Source organism: Dermacentor andersoni, chromosome 4, assembly GCF_023375885.2.
Source record: "Dermacentor andersoni chromosome 4, qqDerAnde1_hic_scaffold, whole genome shotgun sequence".
In the NCBI taxonomy this organism is placed as follows: Eukaryota; Metazoa; Arthropoda; class Arachnida; order Ixodida; family Ixodidae; genus Dermacentor; species Dermacentor andersoni.
Window position 1 is genome coordinate 58047638 of NC_092817.1, and position 23929 is coordinate 58071566.

Below are 23929 nucleotides of genomic sequence, written 5' to 3' on the forward strand. Positions count from 1 at the left end.
TTACTTTTCGAACATTTAGTTTTTGTGAGCTCATCGTAACTGGGAAATTGAAGCGAGCTATCCGCACTAGCCTTATCAACTTTTGGACCTGGAACAAATGCGATTAACCGCGGAACTGTGGCACGATGAATTTCGGCTATCAGAGCGCGCGAAACAGAAACTGGGCGGCTGCAGCGAGCGCAAAGCCACACTGGCTCCGTGCTCCTCGCTGTCCTGACCTAAGGACAAGCCGACTTGGCTGGTGGCTTCATGCGCGCTGTTATTTCGCACGCCCAGTGTTGGAGGTCGCGTAACCTGTTTCGGAGACGCGGTGAAGTGGTTAGGCGATCAGCAGCATGGAAGCATTCGCTGCCTGATGCCGGCGCTGTCCATCACGCCAGCGTCATGCCAGCGTTGCGACTGGTTGTGTCAGCTAGTGGTCGCGGTGATCGAGTGAAATCTCTTCACGTTTGTCTGCGCGCACGTGACAGCATGCTTGTTAATTTATTTAGTAAGGGAACGATTACTACAATTCATACGGTCGACAAAACTACGAATCTTACTTTGTCTAACACTTTGCTATTGCTATCAATAGCAAAGTGTTAGCAATAGCAATAGCAAAGGCGGAAACTTCGACTTTCTTTTGTGTTCCTGTTTCCGCCACTGTGTGCCTTGTAGCGAAAACACTGGCCCATAACGTAACGTCACGGCTCTGAGTTTCCCTTTCAGCCTGTTATACACGAGACATTGATGGTATCGAACGCAGGATCGCTCAGTGCAGATAGAGAGGTAATGTGAGGTTGTGCTTCGGAAGCGATACACTAGTTCCACCAGCGTTAAAGACTCAATGCCACGATGTAAACAGTGGCGACACCCAATTTAGAGCCGCAGGGAAGAAAGTATTGCTAAAACAAAGATTTCGTCCACCAATCACACTTTCTAGCCAGTTCAGTAAGCACACACGCCGCTGAACAATTAGGAAATTGCGAGAAGTGCGTACATGCAGAAGATCCAAGCCAAGAACTATCAAGAGGTCTTATCGTGTCCCCCCCTTCCTCTCTAACCTAGCACACGTGAATTAACTGGTACTTAAAGAACACCGTCGACTTAGTGACGATAACGTTGACTATTCCTAGTAGCCTCCGGTTAGTAAAGAGCGTCATTGAAAGATTTTGACACAGCGAAAATAATGGAGCAACGTAATGCAGCTTTCGCAGCAGTCAAAAGCTGCGTGGTAAATGGAAGAGTGTCTGCGCTATGGTGAGAGCCCAAGCGGAAGAAGACGAGAAAGTGTGCTTGCCCCTCCGGTGACGGTCGGGTCGGCGCGCCGGTTGAGCAGCAGGCGCACCATGTCCTCCCGCACGTGGACAGCGGCCAGGTGAAGGGCGGTCTGGCCATCCTGCACACAGAGAAGGAAGACAAGCAATTATATCGTCAGTGGCCTGATTCGACGGGGCACTGACCGGAGTGGTAACGCGGCTCCGAAAAAAAAAAAAAAAATGGTGCCTCAATGTTCTTTGCAGTTGTTAGGGGATAGACTGAAATATCTTTCTGTGATTGCTTTAAGTAAATGACATATGTCGTTTTTTTACAAACTAGAAATTAGTAAGATTTATTTATTTATTTATTTATTTATTTACTTATTGAGGGATCACATGACTAATTTGTGTATTTGTGTGTGCTGACCACGCGTCCAAAATTGGGGAATATACCGGGCGAGGACAAACCTGCATGCGAGTTATTCTTTTGTGAAAACAACCACTCAGTGGAATCGGAAGGAACCTGCTGTAAGGCCTTCAGGCAAAGTGTGGAATTCTCTGAATAAAGGATAAAAAAAAATAAAGCGCCGACAACAAGACCATATCACATGCTGTCTTGTAGTTGGTGAGGGAGGTCAGGTAGCGGTATCTAAAGCCGTGTAGTCCAAATGATGCAGGAAGGGGGCTTCTGAGTGAGAACAGTGGGGTTGCACAACTACACTGGTTCAACAGTGGCAGATAAATATATATTAGGTCAAAATAAAGTTCGAACCCTGCCGCTTGTTCCACCCTAGGACCTAATAAAAGTGCTGCGACCAGCGGCCTAGATCTTCCGTAGTTCCAATGCTAACTACAGGCCTATGATGTCTCCATTTGGCACTTTTGTCTATGTTCAGTAGTTACTGAACACTTACAGGAAGCGCTGCGAACTTTCGAGAGTTCCTTAATGGAAACGAGAATAGGTCCATGAAACACTAAGACATCTGTGTACCACTTTTCCCTGACGGGCAGTTGAAAGAATTTCACCTGTATCTTGAAGTACAGCATGTGTACTTTACGAAAACAGCATAGGTTTGTTGGTGTTATCCTAGATATATGTCACATCACGATATGTACACTGGATACAGGTGTCTTCACTTTCACACATCAGATAGCTTGTGAAGCCAAATAACAAATGAACTTTGCGCTTTGAGGGTGTCGCAAGGAGACGCGGAATTTCATTTCTACTCCAATTTACAATGCTCTTATGAAAGAAGAACGGCATATTCCGCAGTGATTCTGCACTGCCTCCCACGCTAGTCGAAAAAACGACTTCAAAGCATGTCAACAGGGATGCTAGAGTATGCCTCGCCAGTCAGCGAGCAAATTCGAGCTGATTAGCCGCTGTAGAAGCACGTCACCTAAATTTCCTCTCGACCAACCACGGAAGCACGCCAAAGGCTTTCTCGCGTTTCGGTACAATAGAGGAGTAGCTTCTTTCTCGTGGACTTCAATATAGACAGAACTGACATATTCACGTATATGATGATTCGGGTGCACCGAAATGCACTAAAGAGAAACTAATTTTGGAGCGCCAACGTGATATGCCCAGCGTGGTCGTCCGCAGTCCAACAAATAAGAGATGTAGGTCTTCGGCAACGGCATAGTTCGCAAACGAGAACCATTTCTGTACGGCGCACAACAACCGGTGCTATACCAGATATGTTTTCGGTACCCTCACTGCACACAAATACACAAAGGCCGCTTTTGGCTGGCGCCTTATTCACCATCTGCGTATCCTACTGCGCATACAAATCAGGGAGTTCACTTTGGGCGCATGGAGGATATATATATATATATATATATATATATATATATATATATATATATATATATATATATATATAGAGAGAGAGAGAGAGAGAGAGAGAGTTTAATGAAATTTTGTAGGATAGCCTTGGCGTGGCTACTCCGGATGTAATGTATGATGAGTGATAAAAAATGAGATCAAAGCAACAAAACGAACAAGGGTACAAACACAAACACACGTGAAACGCACTGGCAGGGTAATAGTTTACAGGTCGTCACTGAAGCCTGCATGCATTTCCCAACAGCATTAGAAGTAGCTCAGTAGTGCGCATAGCAGAGGTAGAATAACGCCGTTCTCGGAGGACGTCCTGCTCGTCGAGGCGCTTGTCCCGACTCAAGTTTAACGTGGTCCTTAAGACCGCCCTTGAGGCAGTGATGTGTCTTCAAAGGCAGGAAAGAAGAAACAAAAAAGGAAAAGGAAGAACGTGGTTCAATATTTTGTGAATGTTGGCCACAAAAGAGTGCTGGACTGGGAAAACGCTGCTCTGGCGAGCCGGGGAAAAAAAAAGTGAGCGCGTACTTTGAGTACCCAAGCACTACATTATAGCATGAAACTACACCTGTTCTTTTCTTTTTTTTTGCCGTTCCCCTCAATGTTGCTCGCTGCCTCGCTCCCTCAATGCCTCGCTGCTAAGCGAACCTAGCGAAACTGACGCTGAAGCAGAAAACACACGCTATAAGCCGGCTAGTATACATTCTAGAAACACTGGCCCGAGTTTTATTTGGGCATAATGCAGCAATTCACTTTTATTTTACAACTCACGAAGCAACCGGGCCATTATGCATGTTTTGCTGCAGTAGATACCGCAGAAGCTTTCCCGCTCCTATAGCGCATTCTTCCTCGGGCAAGCATTTGCAGCGTCATCTGTCGAAGAAAGAAACAAAAAGATCGCCAGTGGCAGCGGACAAGCGCACGTATACACGCAGTACGCATTGCCACCGACGCACGGCGCGGCGGCATCTTCCTCGAACTTATTGCGCTAGAGTGCAAAGTTGTGACGCGTCCGCGGTGTGTGACGCGACGATTGACGGCGCCGCTTCGGGCTTTTACCTCGTGTCCGTCGCTGTAGTCAACGCAAAGCCGCTAGGGGATCGATACAGGCTTCGCGCGTACGTACAGGGGACGACTAGAAAGGAGAGAACAAACAAAAAGAAAAACAAAAGAGGGAAAAGAGCAGCCCGGGCTCGCACGTGCCCAGAAGAACTGATCGATGCTGCAAGAGCGTCTACTACGCATGCAGTTTTTTTTGTTGCCCCATTCGTACGCCTTTTCTCCCTTTCTTTTCATTTGCGTAGTTTGTTTTGTTCTTCTTCTAACAAACTGGCGGATTTGCACTAGTGCAATCACCGGACGAGACCGTCCCACGATGCTGCCTGTCAACGAAAAAGCAGCTTTGAAGGAGAGAGGGAGAGAGATAGCGGATAGGCAAGAAAATTATTCAGGGGAAAGGCTCTCGTTGGATGCTCACGGGGGACAACGGGAGAAGGGAGATAAAGATATAGCATAACAGGCACGCGTACGACAGCGTAAAAGGAAACAAAACGAGTAAGCCAGCCAACCGGCCAGCCCGCAGGCAGGCAGGCACAAGAAAATAGCGTAGAACAGGCGCCCATGCAGGACAGTTGATCCGAGGAAGCACAGCAGTTTTTCCACACACATCCGAATGGCAAGCCTGCTACATAGCGGTTACGTGTGCGAGCGATTTATCAGAGCTTTGCATATTTATATATATATATATATATATATATATATATATATATATATATGCAAAGCTTCAGGGACCCTATTAATGTGAACTCCGCATAGGCATATATATCTAGAGGCCCGCAAGGCATATGCAAACATGCAATATTTAGCTGATACCGTAGAACACATCGCTCATGCAAGTCTGCAAAGTTTACGCCGGCACTGCTGGGAATATTCAGAAGGCTTCCCGTCGTCTGCGTGACGTACGCGTCATCAGTGGAGTTTATTGCAAATTTTGTAATATTCGGTCGTGACAGCAGCCCAGAGTGCGACAACTGCCACGTACCCGAGACACTAGCGCGCACATTTTGCGCCGGCCCCGCAATACGCAGGAACGACAGACTTTAGCTTCTTCTTTAGCGACCATCACCGCTATACCATTCTCGGACGGCTTCATTCTAGTTCCTTGCCCGAGATGTGCGGCACTATGCAGTACGGGCCATGATGCAATATCTGCACGATAGAGGAGTGGATTTGAGGCTGTGACTCAAATACTTTGCTGCGTTAACGACCAGCATTAATCACACCCTCATACTTGTCGTCGTCGTCGTCGTCGTCGTCGTCGTCGTCGTCCTCCTCCTCCTCCTCCTCCTCCTCCTCCTCCTCCTCCTCCTCCTCCTCCTCATCATCATCATCATCATCATCATCATCATCACCAATTCCTCTTTCGTTCCCCTTTCCCTCTTCCCCAGTGTAGAATAGCAGTTTAGAACGCATGAGCTCAGGTCGACCTCACTGTCTTTCTAAAAATAAATTTTACCCTGATAATCAATTAAGGGCTTTAGGACTTTACCACAAAATACTTTAGGACTCTCCCCAATGAGCGCATAAGGTCTACTCAGTTCCTGTAAACTTTCGCTGCGATGTGCGTTTTCATCGGTATGTACCACTACGTTCACAAGGTCGAAAAAAAATGAGGAAACCATGGCTTACTGATGAATGCCTCAGAATGATCCGCGAAAAAAAATTATTTGTATGCAATGTTCCACCACAACGAAACTGCCGGCCATTCATTAATAAAGTTTCTTCTCTCTCTCTCTCTCTCTGTATGCAATGTTTCTTAAGACTCGGGATCCTGCGGACTTCACTTCCTTCAAAAAATACAGAAACTGTTTAAATAAATTCCTGAAGAATGCCAAGAACAGACATTTTGAAAAAGTTTTTCATAGAGCGGGAACTAAAGGAGCGAGGTCGTTTGGCGCGAAGTAAATAAACTTCTACAGCCGGAATCTCATAATAAGCAACAATTAGAGCTGCCAATTGACAACAAAGCAATTAGTGGTGAAGAATTAGCTGACAAATGTAACAAACACTTTACATCTTTAACCTTAAGCACGCATAACATAAATGCAACTTCGTTTCTTTTTACAGATTTTTTTTAACCTGCAACACCAGAAGTAGTATATTCGACCTTTATGTCCTTAAAGAGGTTTAAAGGTTTAATCTGCTGGATTGCAGATTAAACCCATTAAATTTGTGCTTGATGCTTTGTTACATGCGCTTACTCACATGTTTAACCTTTGCTTATTAAACGGCGTCTTCTCTGAGAAAATGCAACATGCGAAAGTGGTTGTTAAATTTAAGTCCGGAAACAAAAGGCGAGTTAACAAATTATAGGCCAATATCTATACTTCCTGTAATTTCGAAGGGTCTTGAAAAGATCATTTGCAAGAGAATTAAGTCATTTTGTGATAACCATATCATCCTATCATACATGCAGTTTGGTTTCCGGTATGGAATGTCTACAGAGCTTGCTTTGTTGACGCGAAAAGAAATAATCTTAAATAACTTTGAGAACAAAATGCTAATTCTAGGTGTATTCGTTGACTTTTCCAAGGCTTTCGATTCGATTAACTATAAAACCCTATTTTCAAAGTTAAACCATTATGGCTTTCGCGGGATTCCCCTTAAACTTTTGAAATCAAATCTTGAGCACAGAAGGCAGTGCGTCGCAATTGGATCAAAACTTTCACCAGCAAGGGAATTAACACAAGGCGTTAAACGAGAAAGTGTACTTGGACCGATTTTATTTAATGTTTATATTAATGACATAACCAATATTAGTGAAGATGCACAATTCACAGTCTATGCGGATGATACTGGCCTTTTTTTTTCAGATCACTTGATATTGCGCAAATTACAAATATGGCAAATAAAACCTTAAACCTACTACAAAAGTGGAGTAATCTAAACTCATTAGCAATTAATGCGAATAAAACTAAGGCTGTATTGTTTATGCCACCACAAAGACAGGTAAACTGTAATACTGTTCTTCACCTCGGCACAGAAAGGATAGAATTAGTTGATCATGTAAAAACGTTAGGTGTAATTTTTAACAATTATTTATTTTGGGATGCACACGTTGAGCGTATTATGTCCATTTTGGCGGGAGCGTGTGGAATAATCTGTCGATTACGACACATACTGCCCTCTAAGGTAAAACTGTTGTTATATAACAGTCTCTTCCTTTCACATGTTAGCTATTGTTATCTAGTGTGGGGTACGCCATCGCAAGCAAACATACGAAGCTTAAAAATATTGCAAAAGAAAACTGTCCGACATGTTCTTAACGCACCATTTGGTGCACATACACTAGAAATATTTCGCGCTCTTAATGTGCTCCCTATTGAATATTCTCTGTCCTATTGAATGTTCTGCTCATCACTGTAATACAGTGATGAGCAGCATTAAATCAACCTTAGATGGAAAGAAGTAATACTTCAACACACTATATATTCACTCGTTTGGTGCAAAAAAGGTTGGTGGAAGAAAGGCGCACTCTGTGTTAACAGGCGATCTATAGCAGGACTAGTAGCCCCAAACGCGAGGATGCCTTGGGATTACTGCATTATAGGCTCACACCATATACTTTGGAAATGGAAATCTGAGAGAAATACGCATTGCGAATCGGGTCGAGCTTCAAACAGATGTCCAGTCCGAAGCATTCTCCCTGGGCTGAGTCTCAACCGGCAGGTTCCCGCTGCTTTTTTACCCGTGGAAGGACGCGCACACTTGCTGTGGGCCATGCAGTGGAACACCCCGCTTGTCACTTTATCGCACGGTGGCCCACTAACGCTTGGGTTCACCTCCGTGCGACACTGTGCATGACTCTTTGCGATTCGAAAAGTGCAGAGAAATAATTTACGCACGTAATGTTGAAACCTCGTTTTCTCGCGTTCGCTCACTTGTTATGCGTGACTCCTAACTAACCTTAATGATCTGCTATTTTCTTTTTGGTAACAGATGTCCCTACAAATACCGCGCAGTGATGGCATGCATCCGGTTCCAGTGAACGACAATCTCGGGGGCGAGCTGTAATAGTTTATACCTTCGAAGGTAATTAGTTTATCGCTCGGACGCGCGCGGTGGCGCTCTATTAACATTCAGCGTGGCGGGAGAAGGCTCTTGGCCAACACTGGCGCATCCTTTCGGTGGCCTTGCGTGGTGCGCAGTTCACTGCCTCAGTTTCGGGGGCGCGCTCTGGCGGAACCCAACGCGCCGTCGAGCAGACCGTTTACCTGCGGCCGGCGTCGGTGTATACGCACATGGCCGCCGTTGCGAGACCAATTTGCGCGAACAAGAGGAGCCGTGCAGGGAGTCGCTAACTTACGCGGATAGTCGAGCACGTCAGGGTGGCAGCCGACTGGCTCGCTTCCAAAGAGCGCGTAACAACAACACATTTCAAGTTGGGCGAAAGCACACGATGGATAGCACCGTTCGATTTAGGGAATCATTCTTCTTAACGGGAATACCGTTGCATGCCCTGGTCCTGATAAAATGTGTAGCATGTGAGTGCGTTAGACTATGCTTACACTGTACGGCAGAATGCACGAAAATTATTTGGTATTTCCATAATGCTGATATTTTTGGAGCGCTTCTGGGAGATTCATTATTATGAGTCCATAGAATAGGAGAGGTACGCTCTGGTACTCGAGATTGTTCTAGAAGTGCCAGGGATGGTGAACAGAACGGTACACTGCGCATAGGGCACAGGGCGGTTGGCACACGTATGCATTCGTACGACTGGGATCCTGACTGGCTGCGCATGACGTCGGCCGGAGCTTCCGCTGCAGTGCCACGTTATCGCGAAGCATGCATGGTACAATCTGTGCCAAACTGGCTTCTCGCTCGCGCTGTGCTTCCTCTATTGTCACCTATCTCAAAGTTGTTTAATAATTGTTGAGGAAAAGGAAGGTATAGGATATCTCAATCAGAGCCGGCTATACCAGTACACACATATAACATATAACACGCAAAACACATTTCACACAATGACATTTTATGGAAAAAGAAAGGAAAGAAGAAAGCCTCTGTCACACGGATCCTTGTTGTACATTCGCGAAAACTTCAAAGCCCGAGCTTCGATGCTCGGGCTGCAGAGCGCGTGGTAGCCCACGCGCTCTGCAGAAACGGTGGACGGCCTCTGCCAATATATCTATCTGACCGCGGAGCTAGGATGTCTTCAGCACAACTCGCTACGAAAAAAAAGAAAAAAGAACCCTTAGTATTTCTTTTTTTCAGACCAAGAACATGACTTAGCGGGAAATAGTTGCGTCAAGTGGTAACACACTATATAGAAAATGCTGCTGATATGTTCTAATCAAATCGAACCATGCATGTATATTAACTTGGTTGTCAAACCGCATTCGCTGACCAACCTAAGGACGTAAAGCTTGTCTGTCAGCTTAAGGAATGTAGCAAAACTCGATTAAATAAATTGAGTTTGAGTTAATTAAATAATTGAGTTTCTAATAAATTAAATAATTGAGCCTAGCCGTGTCACCATTGGATTTCACAGCTTTCTTAACTTTTGGGGGGAGGATGGGTGTTTGGAGCGCGCTTGCCCAATGATGTACTTTAATAATAATAATATATGGGGTTTTACGTGCCAAAACCACTTTCTGATTATGAGGCACGCCGTAGTGGAGGACTCCGGAAATTTCGACCACCTGGGGTTCTTTAACGTGCACCTAAATCTAAGTACACGGGTGTTTTCGCATTTCGCCCCCATCGAAATGCGGCCGCCGTGGCCGGGATTCGATCCCGCGACCTCGTGCTCAGCAGCCCAACACCATAGCCACTGAGGAACCGCGGCGGGTAATGATGTACTTTGCTTTTGATCTTTGTCGACTGATAAACAGGCGCGTTTTTTCCGATAATAAATTTAGTTTGAAGCAGCGCTCGTCCTGTCTGACCTTCCTTCTTGTGTCCTCGTTTTTCTTTTTTTGCGTTTTAGGTCAAGTATAAATCAAATAGTGCATGTGCAAGTGCTAACATGAATGAAAGGTTTCAAATAGGCATATATATGAAATGCCTAAATAAGCATTTCATATAATAATATGTGAAGATCAACGACGAGAGTACAGATTACTCCTCTTCTTCTGTCATTAGTGAGTTCGTGTGTAGAGATTTAAGATACCTCGGGTACATTTCTCTCTGTTCGACAGTACATATAATAAAATTAAGGCCGCCACTAATGAAACTCCAATCATCTAATCGGTGTCCATGCCTCCCCTCGAACGCGATATACACGCCAAATATTCAGGTCAATTCGAGCTCAGTCCGAAGTACAGCTCTTAGAAGGTCGCACATCATACATTTGAATCAGAATCAGAAATGTGCTTATTTCCAAGTTTTCTTTAGGACTTTCCAAGTGAAATGCTGCGACATACAGCTTGAATGTACCCGAAGGCCCTCAAATGGCAGCAGTAAGTCTACTATCGCTATACATAAAACATACGAGAAACTTATTTGCGAAGATATACAATTACAGTGTAGCGAAACAAATGTGCAACATTTAAAGAAACATTCATCTCTCCAAATTACTATATAATATGTATAAAAAGTCAATTAGACTTAGTGAGTAACAAAGCTAAGATGCATATTTTAAAAGCAGCTAGGCTTATCACGAACATTCAACTAACCTTGCATCCACTTAAAGATTATGTGGATCCCACGCACTGCAGGAACGGGTGTGCGCGAAGCTTCTTTGATCTAGGTGCTTGTGTTCATGTTAAATATGTTGACGTTATGTGATGTTGCATAATGTAGATACTATGGTACAAGAGAATTAACTAAGCTGTCTTCTTTATTCCTTGAACAAAGTGAATGATCATAACTGTCTCGCATCCAAGCATATATCCATACCCGTCGGTGGCTTCCATCACACTCTTAGAACAGAAGAAGCGTCGCGACGCAGGTGGAATTGCAAGTGGAAGTGTATGTACTGAATGTGCGAAACGTAATGATGACGTTTAGCGCCTTTACGATACTTCGAAGGACATGATCGGTTGCCCTTAACAACTGAGACACCAGAGAGTGCCCCTTTTGGGTAGCATTGAACTATCTGATCATTGTTGGTGACTTTGCGCCACTACGCAAGTGCTTCCTCCCCAAAATTATCTACGGAAACGGCAGAGCTGTTATGCGTACAAAAGCACCACGACACAGGGGGCTGAATTCATAAAGCTCTTATTTCGTAAGGCTCTTTGCCGTCGGTTCGCAGCTTTCATTAATAGTATGACCAGCAACAGGATAGACTGGAATTTACTCTTACGAACAAGTACACTTAAAACTCGATCTAACGAAACCCGATTTTACGAAGTTCCCGATCTAACGAAGAAGTTTACATTCCTCGGCAGGTACCCATAGGGTTCTATGTTATCATTAACCGGAATTAATGAAACAAAATTGGCCTAACTTGATTTAACGAAGTTCTCCTTGAAATAAATGTGTAAAAAAAGCGGTGATTTCTTTCTAATTTGGACACAGACGGCTTCTTTGAGCATGCGCTCTAAAGCTATCGCGTTAAAACATCTAGGCGCCATGTTCACATCCCTAGCTTTGTTTTAACGAGGTTGCACGCAGCGCCCATGCACGGAACAGCCGACTCAACACCGCCTCGGAGGGGTGGCGATGCTTGCTTTCGTTATTTCGTGGTAAATGTGACAGATCGATGGATTAGCGGCAAATACAATGTCGTGGCAGCCTTTGCGTGCCACTACGTTACAGTTTTAGATTTTGAAGGGCCTGAAAATTTCTTTCCTGATTTTACGAACTTCGCAATTCTACGAAATAATTCGAGCGTGGTCATCACTTCGTTAAATCGAGTTTCAACTGTATGTCGTAAGAACTGTTTGTGAATACGAATCTAGGTTTGCCCACCTCCCCGCCACTCTCCAGAACGCAAGCATTTCCAAAGTGAGCGCAAAAGGTGTAAGAGGCATCACCCGCTGCGTTTACAGATACTCGGCGAGGCTCCGACGTCAAACTCTGAGAAGAATATCAAGAAACTAGTTTCACATGGTGTACCTAAGCGAGTGACACAACGCGAACTGAATGCCACGGTGCTGCGGTAGCGTCACTTCAGTCCCATTTCTCTGGACGGCCTCCGCAGATTACGCCGAAGGACAGGCTTCCCCCGTGGTGTTATACATCGGCCACCACAAACGAAACTATGAGGGTCCCCCGAGATGGCCATCAAGTTCCTTCTAGTATGACTACCATCCCTGAGGGTCACTGTGTAGTGAATACAGATGCGACGGCTTGTTCGCAAAGGGGAAGGGGGGGGGGGTCAAATTTTATTCGTGAGCCTTCGTACGCCCACCTCACCCGTCATTTAATCTTCTCTCACTTATTAGACAGAAACGCCCGAACCGCTACTATTATTATTTGAATTGCAAGGCATACACGATGTAGTAGTAGTAGTAGTAGTAGTAGTAGTAGTAGTAGTAGTAGTAGTAGTAGTAGTAGTAGTAGTAGTAGTAGTAGTAGTAGTAGTAGTAGTGGTAGTAGTAGTAGTAGTAGTAGTAGTATGACTTTTAGAGGAAGACATTTGAAGAGAAATGCGCAGCACCGTAACTGTCTCTCGCTGTAGGACACCTCAACAGCAATGCATAGGGGAGGGGTGAGGGGTATAAAAGAAGAGAAGAGGAAGGAGGCCTCCCTAGTCGAGCGGTAAGGCCGACCGCCCGAAGAAGACCGCATACACGATGCTATCAAGACAGTTAGTACAGTACCCAACATTAGGAGAGTGCAAATTTACACGGACTCACTTAGTGCAATGTTAAGCAAGTAACAAGAAACCTACATATCTGTCAAGAGATCCGCAGACTACTCAAGTACTCACACCAAAGTACCGAGGTTCAATAATAAAAGAACGTTGAATAAAAACTTCCAGCCCTGCATCGTGCAAGAACTGCAGCAATGTCTTTGCAAACTTGTTGTCCATCCCCAAGCGGTCGTAGTTTTCAGGTATGTTTGGCTTCAGTCCAGCCTTTCTTAAATTCTGAGATTGCCGGAGTTCCAGGACGCATAAAAAACATGTGTCAATCACCTGATATTGTCATGGGAGCCCAATACTTGCGGCACTAGCAGACCAACTAGCTCGATCGTCTATGGATATAGGATACAGGTGCACCATTTCAGACACCTATATCCATTCTGTCGGATCCCAGGACATTTTAAGGGGCATACGACATAAAACCCGTTCTGCCTCTCGAACGCCATGCACGGCGAAATAAGGGAAGCAATAGTGATGATAACAAAAGCAGCGTCAGAGCGCTTGTCCTGTGGGGCTGGTTACTGCGGTGTGGCCAGCCAAGCGTGAGAACAGCGCGCTGTAAATTTTTTTCCCGACCCCGTTGCGTCGTAATGGTTTAGAACACAGCTCGAAGCGAGCCACCGGTGTACTGCGGCTTCACCGCTACCGGCGCCCGCACCTACATACCGGTGGACAAGCAGTGACACGCCCTGCGATTGTGGCGAAGCCATACACTCAAGCCGGGCTGCGCGGTCGGTCGCGAACCGATACTTGGGTTCTGATGAAAGTGACGCTTTCATTTTCCGGCCGAGTCGTTAGCAGTCGAACCGAAACGCCAACCTGCGAAAGGTGTCGCCCATTAGACTTACTTGGTTTCTCACAAGAGCAGGGAAATTAATGTGGGGCTCGCTTGCGTCACCTTTGATATAAACTGGGTGATCCAGCGAAGGCGCTCTTAAGAGGAAGATTCAACTCGGGTGCTTCTATCTAAATACATGTAAACGGAGAATTCGTTTTTCTCGGCAACCGCTGCACCAAACTTTCTTAAAACAAAAACTTAAAATATAGTGACTGCTTGTTTCGAATTTTTCATTTAGGTAATCAATAATTTGTTAAATATTGGCAAAAATCGAACATTTCCATAAAACGAAACTATCAAGTTTACAACTCTGTAACTGAGAAATGAAAAACGATACAATAATTCCGTGAATTGCATCTAATAGTTAATCTAAAGCGGACAAAATTGATATGTTACACATGAGTCTCTAAAATTTAGTAATATAGAAATACAGATTTTGCAGAACCCTTGTACACAACTTAACTAATTCGCGTAAGATATAAAATGACATATAAAATTCGTCCGCTTTCAATGCTCTAATGGATGCGGTTTACAGAATCTGTTGTTGATGCAGAACTATTAATTTGTAAACTCCGTACTTCCATCTTTTAAACTTTCGTATTTTTGAAAATTCTTGTAACAAAATTCAGGCGCTAAGTCGAAATTCCGCTTCCAACAGTGACTAGAATTTAGTTTTCTTTCTCAAATTCAACAAATTTCATCAAACTCGGTCCATGGGATATCTGAGAAAAACGTTTTTGCGTTTTAGACGTATTTTAATAGGCAGCGTCGGAGTTGGGCCAGAGCTACAGCTTCCTGTTAAATAATGGAGACAGGGCATATATTAAGGACAAAATTATTAGTTTTTGTTTGTCAAAACTTATGGCAAGGGTGGACATCATAAATTGGATGGTATGGCGAAAAAGCTTTTTCATTAACAAAGCTATCTCAATTCCTGAAATTGAGTTCAGTGCACAACACTTATCAGAAATCGCGAAATTCGCATCAGTTATGATGTGTCTTGCTCCAAAGTGGGCGGTTGAGTATACATTGGTGTTTAACGCAGTTGGTGATTCAGGAGGGCACGTTGTTTTAGGCAACATCGTTTTAGAACTTGTAAGGGCTTGCAGACATGCACGCGATTTAAAAGACTTTGTGTAAGGGCCCCATGTAAAACGCGATGCGTACGGGTTCTCGGTGCGGAAGCGCCAACACAAAGCACTAGTGTTAAACGTAAACAGGAAGTCTTGAGCCGTCCTTGGACTTCGAGAATGGTTTCAGTCCCCGATGACTCTAAGAAGCATTTGGAAGCACCGAGTAAAAAAGTACGCAAAGAGGAAAAGACAAGAAGACACCTTCAGGTACCCCGAGCAAAGGGTAAAAAAAAGAAGAAGAAATCTCAAGAATATGGCACGAATAAAAGAAGTAAGAAAAAGAAAGAGCGATTGCATTTCCGAAAGTTGCCACATCAAGTCGTCGCTCTCAGGTGCCCAGGGGCTACGTGATATTAGTTAGTATTCTTTACTACATATTTCTCAACCTTTCTGTTAACTGTCTTCCACAAATTTGTAATATGTTTGTGTCGATTACGCCACGTTAAGATATCAGATTAGCTTTACGTGTTATTGAATGATAAAGGATGCGAAATGATTAGTTCGATTAGTAAACATCGCTTCTCCAACAGTTGTGATCGGCAGGAGAAATGTCGGTGTGACGCACACAAGCAAATTATTTCTTATACGATCGAAACAAACAATAGTATTGCAACGTGCACACAAGGAGGTATTTGAGCGTTGCTGCAACAAACGCACTGACCCTCAAAATTGGTTTCTACAGTACCTTGGTTCTGCGAATATGAATAAGTGCGGGCTGAAGAAGAGTAGAGTGCGCGTGAATTGTCATAAACCAATGCGATTGGGATAGATTATAGCGGTGAGGCAAATTATGAACCAGAAGTCTGTTTGTATACATTTGTTTAACCAAAACGAAGCCTCTGTCAGATGACGAGAAATGCCAAAGGACGGAGCACGCGGATGGCACCGGCCTATTTCTGTCTGGTATACGTTTTGAGCAGGACAGGACAGTTCCAAACGCTAGGCGCGATGTTTAGTGTTGCGCTCTTCCATTTTCCGACCCGTCCTTTGTCAGGTGCTAATATGCATGATGGTCACGTTCGTTCGTTGAGAAGCACACAGGCCCACCCGCTAAATGTATTCCGCTATATGTGTTCGCGCCAAAAGCTTCGCACACAGCCGTGCTCCAATATAAGCGGCCGTGACCTCTGACCCGGCCCAACGTTACCACCACGTGGCTTCAGGAGGAATCGAACCAAACAAAAGCAAGATACTGAAAGGCCTATGGGCGCTTCCCATGAATTACCAGGCGGGGCCAAAGGCATCAGAAAAGAGGGAGATTGCATGACACAGGTTAATACTATACGGCACAGCGCTCGCTTCAGAAAAGGCCTGACTAACTCTGCGGTTCAATAAACAATTGTTTTGTTTTGAAGGAAACATTAAACACAAATTGAAAGTTTCCCGCAACGTTGTTTTTGAAAGCTAGCTGGCTTATAAAAGCGTCAATAAAAAGAAAGATTACATTGTATTATGAAGTTATAAGGAGCGAATATGGCAATTTACGGAAGAAAGTTTCTGGCTCGAAGACGTCCAAAGTACGTGAAAAATACTGTGAAGTCCTTGACATCGGACTGCCGTCATCGTCATCGCGTTTTGTCCTTCATTTTCGATGATAACGTTTCCGACCAAATAAATAAATGTAAATACGGCTTGTGAAGAATATCTTAGTAATCTAAAGTGACAGAATGTTTCACCTTAGAATTGCTTTAAGATACTATACAATCCTTCATTATTACCCCATTGCCGTGTTTTCACCGGTAGATATCTTCTGTTAACACTAAGAGTCTGACTATGTGATGTCACAATGGAACACGTGTACTCAGAAGCGACACTCATGATGATAAATTTTCAGAACACCTCAAGGAAGTCATAGGAAATCATAGAGTGGCAAAGAGAGCCTGATGATTCTATGCTGCGCAAATGGTGACGTAAGCTTTGTCACAGATTTTTACAGAAAAGTAGCAGATCTAGGCAGTACGAGACACTCTTGTGCGGCATAGACCCGTTAAGTTCTGTTACAGACTTCAACATTTTGCAGGCAGTTAGCGGGGGTCCTGGCTGTTAAGCACTCGCACTTCAAGAAGAACACCCAACACGAGACTGGACACAACGAGACTGTGAAGAATAACAAATCGTGAAGGGAAGCGAGATGTGACTTGAAAAAAAGAAAGAACTCCTGCGAAAGTTTTGTTTATTAAAACTACTTGGACGGAGTAACGAAAGAGATGTGTGGTTAAAATTTTGGATTAGGCAAAGCCTTTCTTTTCATTTCATAAATCTCGCTGAATTCTTCTCTTCCACGGCCAGAGATAATATTATTGTTGTAATGCATTTTGACAATTTCGACCTGAAGAGGGAACATCTGTTCCCTCTTCACGGGAACAGATGTTTGTTTGTTCCACGGGAACAAACAAACAAACCAACAAACCAACAAGCAAGCAAGCCAACAAAAAATGAATGAATGAATGAATGAATGAAAGAAAGAAAGAAAGAACGAAAGAAACCGACAAACAGGGCCCGTATTCTGTGACGCAATGTAGTATCTGTGATACGGCATGCACAGAAGTAGTTCAGCGAAAAGAACTTAACAGAGTAATCCATTAATGCCATAAACTCACGCAGCCACAACGCGATAATTAACAACTGACACTGTTCTTGCGATTATCCAGCGAGGATGAAGATAAGTTATTGTTAGAAGTAAGAAAAGTTAGGAGAAATCAGGTTTCACAAATGTAAAAATGGCGCAATAGCACTTAGTATCGGAACTGCGCACACAAAGACTCACTGCAGGATTGAGCAGATAAATATTGTATACTCAATGCAAGGAAAATGCAAAATTATTATACAGCGTCATCTGCTGTTCTGTTCTCGTGTCCGGACTCGCCACTTTGGTGCCACGTGACTCGCACACATGGCGGCATAAGCTGTTCACACATCCACGTTCGCTGAACAGGAGCGTCTGGCGATCGCCAAAGGATTGCCACAGCCAGACGAGCAGACATATCGGATTTTATCTTTTCATGCGTACAGTCCATGTACAGTCGGTCGCAACAATTTACGGACATGGAAATTTGCGGCCTGTGCACAGAGCCTCGAAATGTTTGTTTTATAAATAACTGTAGTATAGATTTTGCGACCTATAAAGGAATTCATTAATTTAAGTGCGCTAAGCCTAAACAGAGATGAAATTTACATTTGTCGTAGAATCCGTGTCCAGTGAACTTTTGTGACCGATTTTACATACGGGAAAGATTCCTTAAAACATGTGGTGTAATCTCAAAGGCCGTAAGTAAATAATAAAATTGCTTTGGTTGGAACCAATGTTTTCGAACTCATGGGCTTTTTGGTTAAAAGCCAGATCTTTTATGTCTCGCCACCACTATGAGACGCTTCACTTTGCGCATGCTTCGCAGAGGGCTATACCTGAGGCGCTTGTCAGACGGGTGTCATTGAATCAGCACTCTCCATGCCTGGACTTCTCTGTAAACGCACTTATTTCTAAAATTGAACCTTAAAGAGAACCTACTTTAACATAGAGACTATAGCGTATAAGAGACAAGTAGCGAACCAAGTCAGCGAACCTCCAGCCAACCAACCAAACTATCAACCACTTTCTACTTCACAAACCAATTTCTGTTTCCCAATACCATGTATGAGCACGCTGTACTAAAGTACAAGAATATAACTGGAGATGTTGAGCAAAGTTCTTACGCATGACAAAAAAGAACTAGTTGGCTCACAGTGTGACGTTGCAAGCACATCACCTCGGAGGTGCACGAAATGAAAAAAAAAATACATATATACTAGATAACGTTAGCTTCACGTTTACTGCTCTGACAAGGACGCTGGTGTGCGTAAGTGTGCGCGAGAGTACTGCCTCTCGTTGTCTCCCAGCAGCGGGAGGCAGTACGTCGCCCCTGAAGCTATTGAACGTAACGCTGATGGTGCGCCCGCTTCGTCGCTTTTGTATCCGTGTCCCTGGAGAGCCTCTTCCCCTCCGCGCTCGAGCCACGCACCCGCCGTCCGCGGGACAGCACGACAACGGCGGCGCCGATGGCACGAATGAGAGCCTCGAGAACTCCTGTAATTGCTATCGCAATAATTACGTCTGCAAGTACATTAGTGGAACGGTAATATGATATCGTGGTGTTCAGTGAAAAATTAATTACCTACGTTTCTAAATTATTAGTAGCTGTAGTAATATACAAGCGCTAATAGTTACTTTTTTTGTATTCTGCGCGTGCATTATTTTAACTATATGTAATTTCTCATCTGTTTATGCACTTACCGCAGTCTACATCACGGCCGCTTGTGTGTGTTTGTGACTTTGTTTAAAAACTCAATGTGGTGCAACTTGCCTTTGCCTGTTATATTGATATGTTCATGAGCGCATAGGACTGTGCGCTGTGCATTTCTGACTCTATGACGTGGTTTCTTTTCATTTTCTTACATGTATCTTCTTATATTGTTTTATGTCCGCTATGTGAAAAGGAGAAGCCGTCACACTTATAAGTCGATTACACCTCTTTCGTTTATTTTCATTTCAATAAAAAAGTAGTTGTAGTTTCTTTTGATACTATAAAACAGGATGTGCGCTGGTATACAGCCAAGGAGAGAGGGATGGATAAAATTTTGTTCATTGACTTTGACATAAAGCTCCACTTTTCATTGGTCGATCGATCAATTTTATTTGTTGCAAGAACACTGAGGTTCCACTTTGTTCATGTCATGGTGCGCACTGTTGCCTACCTTTCCGTGTTTGTGTGTGAGTGGAGTTCAGTATGTCTTTCTTTCCTCTCCTTCTTTGAGCTCCCGAATACAGTAAACATATGTGTATTACTTGTGTGTATTAACTTGTGTGTATTAAACATGTATTAGCGTGCCAAGCCTTTCACTCGGCGACTTTCTCTAGTTGTCACTGAACTTTCTCTCACCAGCGCGCGTGTACTCGTTGACGTATACGGTTTCCTTGTAATACGTTCTCGGAACACGCAAGTTCTGTGCACGATGGGTGAGCTACGCGCTCTAAATAACATAACATGGCACTGGCAGGGACTGTCCGAAAGGCTATACGGTGCCCAACCTCAAGTTTGCCGACAAACGCCAGCGTCATTCCTTCCCATAGCGGTAGTGGCATCATTGCGTATTCGGTGTTCGCGGCGCCCACGATTTTTAAAAAACTGCTGCTCGCGTCGCCTTTAATAGTTTCAAGACGGTCCGGCGGTCGGGTAGCCAAAGTGCACGGTACTCTTGCGTGGTGAGTTGCCACAACAGTGACAAAACCACTCGGGGCCTGCAGCCGCCTGTCAAGTTCTACAGTTGTCCGGGTATTTGGCACGAAAAGGGACGCATGCGGGCATGGAAAGCCGCCGTCCGCAGAATCAAGTAAACGTCAGAATGCGATAGTTTTCCGTTTTACTTAATGCTCGCTATTAACGTTGTTGCTTCGCCTTGTAGGTCAGTCATGAAGGTTTGCTCGTGACGGCAGGAATATCGCTTGCTGCTCTACTTTGACGTTCTTTGAATGAGTCATTGAGCGTCGGCTCATTCGTACGTGCGACGCACATTGTGCTTTCTCGTGTCTGTTTGGCAGCGCGCGCTTGGTCGGTGATATTTCTGCAGCAGAAAGTTGCAAGCAGTGGAGCGCTTTAGCACAGGCGCATGATTAGGGTAGCCCGTTCGTAAAAAAGAATGCGGACCGTACCTTGCGGCAGCCTGACTGCGCGAGTTTATTTATTTATTTACTTACAGTACCCTCAGAGTAAATATACATTATAGAGGGGAGAGGCTACATAAAGGAAGTAAAAAATGATATACAGGAAAGGCACAGTATAAGTAAAAATAGAAAATTACACTAGCTCACTAATTTACACAAAAATAGTAGTCGCAGTTCACCATACAAATTTCATCATACACTTCAATATACAGGTTGGGAATGATAGGTAAATACATACATAGTTAACTTGAAAAAATAGTACTTATACAATAACAAGTCACATGATGTATCGAGCGCAGGTTAATGATTTACATGTAGTTAACTAAAGCATTTCTAAATTGAACAGGATTACTTATATTAACAATAGATGCTGGCAGACCGTTCCATTCGTTGCATGTTTTAGGTAAAAATGATTGCGAATGTGTTAGTGTGTTGGAGCGAGGAACATGTACCTTATGCGTATGATCTCTACGTGAGGAGATGAATGGTGCTGGGTTAATCCACGCCGACCGAAGCGCAGCGTTCTGGTAGTAAATCTTATGAAATAAGCATAGGCGTGATTGTTTCCTGCGGGTTAATAGCGAAGGTAGGTTCAGAGTAGTCTTCATTTGTGTTACGCTTGCTGTACTATGGTAATTAGCTAGTATAAACCGAGCGGAGCGATTCTGGACACTTTCAAGGCAGTTAATTGAGGTGGCATGATGTGGGTCCCATACTGATGATGCATATTCCAACAGTGGACGGACATATGTCGTGTATAACAAATGTTTGAGTGATAATGGTGCGAGCGAGAAGTTTCTACGAAGATATCCAAGTGTGCGATTAGCTTTGCTCGTTATAAAGTTGATATGGTACTTCCAGGATAAGTTATAGGTTATATGGACGCCCAGATATTTGTAATTTATTACGCTCTCTAAAGGAATGTTATTAAGTAAATAGGCAGGACAAGCTTCATTAGTACGGGATATTCGCATTGATTTACACTTCTTGACGTTAAGCTGCATGTGCCATTTTATAGTCCAGTTATGCAGTGTGTTTAAATCGTCCTGAAGAGATGAAATATTAGCGTCATTAGTAATTTTACGATATATTACGCAGTCATCTGCAAAAAGACAAATTTTAGACGAAATGTTATCAGGTAGATCATTAATGTAGATTAAGAACAACAGCGGCCCAAGCACAGACCCTTGTGGAACACCTGATATAACTGGGGTTAGAGTTGAATTAACTTCATTAGCGCTTACAAATTGCATGCGGTGTGTTAGAAATGCTTTTATCCAATTAATTACATTAGTATCAATGTTTAGTGCACTGAGTTTAGATGCACTGCGAGAGGAGGGCAGCGGTCTTGCTAATAAGGCATTAATAAAATTGTCCGACCTCGGGATTTGAACGCAGGATCTCGAGCACGCAAGCCCGACAGTGAAACCATTACGTCACGGACGCATGCGCCAGGCAAGCGGCATAGAGCACCCTGTCTTGCGGGAAAGCCAGCGCGTTAAAAAAATTATGGGGTTTAACGTGCCAAAACCACTTTCTGATTATGAGGCACGCCGTAGTGGAGGACTCCGGAAATTTCGACCACCTGGGGTTCTTTAACGTGCACCTAAATCTAAGCACACGGGTGTTTTCGCATTTCGCCCCCATCGAAATGCGGCCGCCATGGCCGGGATTCGATCCCGCGACCTCGTGCTCAGCAGCCCAACACCATAGCCACTGAGCAACCACGGCGGGTGGCGCGTTGAGATGCGTGGCGCGTTTCGATCTGCAGTCGCACTGGAAGAAACCGACGCAGCAGAAACACCGCGTGTGCAACACGACACATAGATCACCACTGAAAATTTAAACAAATAATATATTATTCATTCATTCATTTATGCGATTACCTCACAGGCTCCCGAAGGAGTATTGCGTGAGGGGAGGATACACGGAATTAGTAAAAACAAAGGAGCGCAAAGAAATGATACAATGTTAGCTGGTAATGATGAAAGAACGAATATCCAACAAATATATAAATGACGCAACAAAGAAAACAAAAAGACTGAATGAAACAGCGAAAATGAATACAAAAAAAACTATACAAATTCTAGCTGGTAAGGAGGAAATATATATGTATGATGCACTGCATGTAAATATGTCCATATAATATCCAGCCTGTCCATAACTCACTGCAAACAGCATAATTTAGTCGCATAACATGCTGCTCTTTAATACTAATATTTATACCTCGGAAACCATACTACATACAAACGCACACGCATGCTTCAAAGCCTACGACACCAAGCATGATTCGTTTTACGCGGATGTCAACTAGAGCTGAGTCTGCCTGTATTTTTCTGTCGCGATCAAAAAATGGTAGATGTTGCACGGTCCAACAATATACGGATCGAGTTGATTGAGCTCACTCAGCATTAAGGTGCAGACGACAGCCTACGATCGATCGCGATCTACTGATACCAGATCATGCAAAATCGGGGTCGAAAATTCCACTGCAGAAGCACCCAATGCAGATTGGACTCGACAGCGCTCCAAGGGGCCTCAGTGACTGGAGTATAAATCCATCTTGCGTTTTCACACCTCAGGGTTGTCACGGTCGTGTCGCGCGACGCCATGGTAAAATTGTCTCTCTTGGTACTTGTGAAGGCGCCTTTTCTCTCTAGTTTCCTCGCACTTTTCTGCTCTGATGAATCGTTTGTCATTTTCTTCGTTTTCGTTTTCAACATGCAGCGATATTGCATCACATGCATACCACTATAGATCCGTGCACCTGCGTAAAGCTGCTGCTCTTACCGTTGCTCCGCGGTGGCACCCAGCGGAGGCTATGAGCCCCAGTGGCCCTTTTAATAAGGGACCTCAGTTACATGCGAGGACACTCTCAACTGCGTACACGACAAGAATAATAATTTTGCTCGCGAAAAAGTGAACCAATTGGCACGAGAAAGCGATCAAGCGCGTCTTATTTGACTCTGCCAACAACAGCAGCGGTGCACGATTGTCTCCTCCTTTTTGCCCCACCTGCCTGGATATACAGGGTGTCCCAGCTGTCACGCATCGCGTGTATAACAACGTGCGCATTGTTCACAGTCGAGTAGAGCAGCCGCCAGTAACGTAATTATTAATTAATTGCAATTCTAATTCTTTCAACTTACTGCTCTGAATGGTGCGATGTCAATGAATAATTTGCAGAAAATTGAATGAAACTTAAGGCTGGCATGTTTTCAACCGGTTACTTTTTTTAGCCTGTTTTTTTTTCTGGCTGACGAAAGCCCGCAATAATGCAAATATCACGCGACTAACCGTCCGCACGCATAAAAAAAAGCAGCGTCCGCAAACACGCTCCACTGGAGTCATTCAGCGCATTCTTC

General features: G+C 44.1%; 1 protein-coding gene across 1 annotated transcript in view; it reads right to left on the reverse strand.

Annotated features, from left to right (window-relative positions):
* nompC (no mechanoreceptor potential C) overlaps positions 1-23929 on the reverse strand; it is a 75949-nt gene that overhangs the window by 46299 nt on the left and 5721 nt on the right. The window contains exon 3 of the mRNA XM_050182993.3: positions 1280-1378. Coding sequence (XP_050038950.2) covers positions 1280-1378 — 99 coding nt within the window. The remainder of the gene's footprint in view (positions 1-1279; positions 1379-23929) is intronic.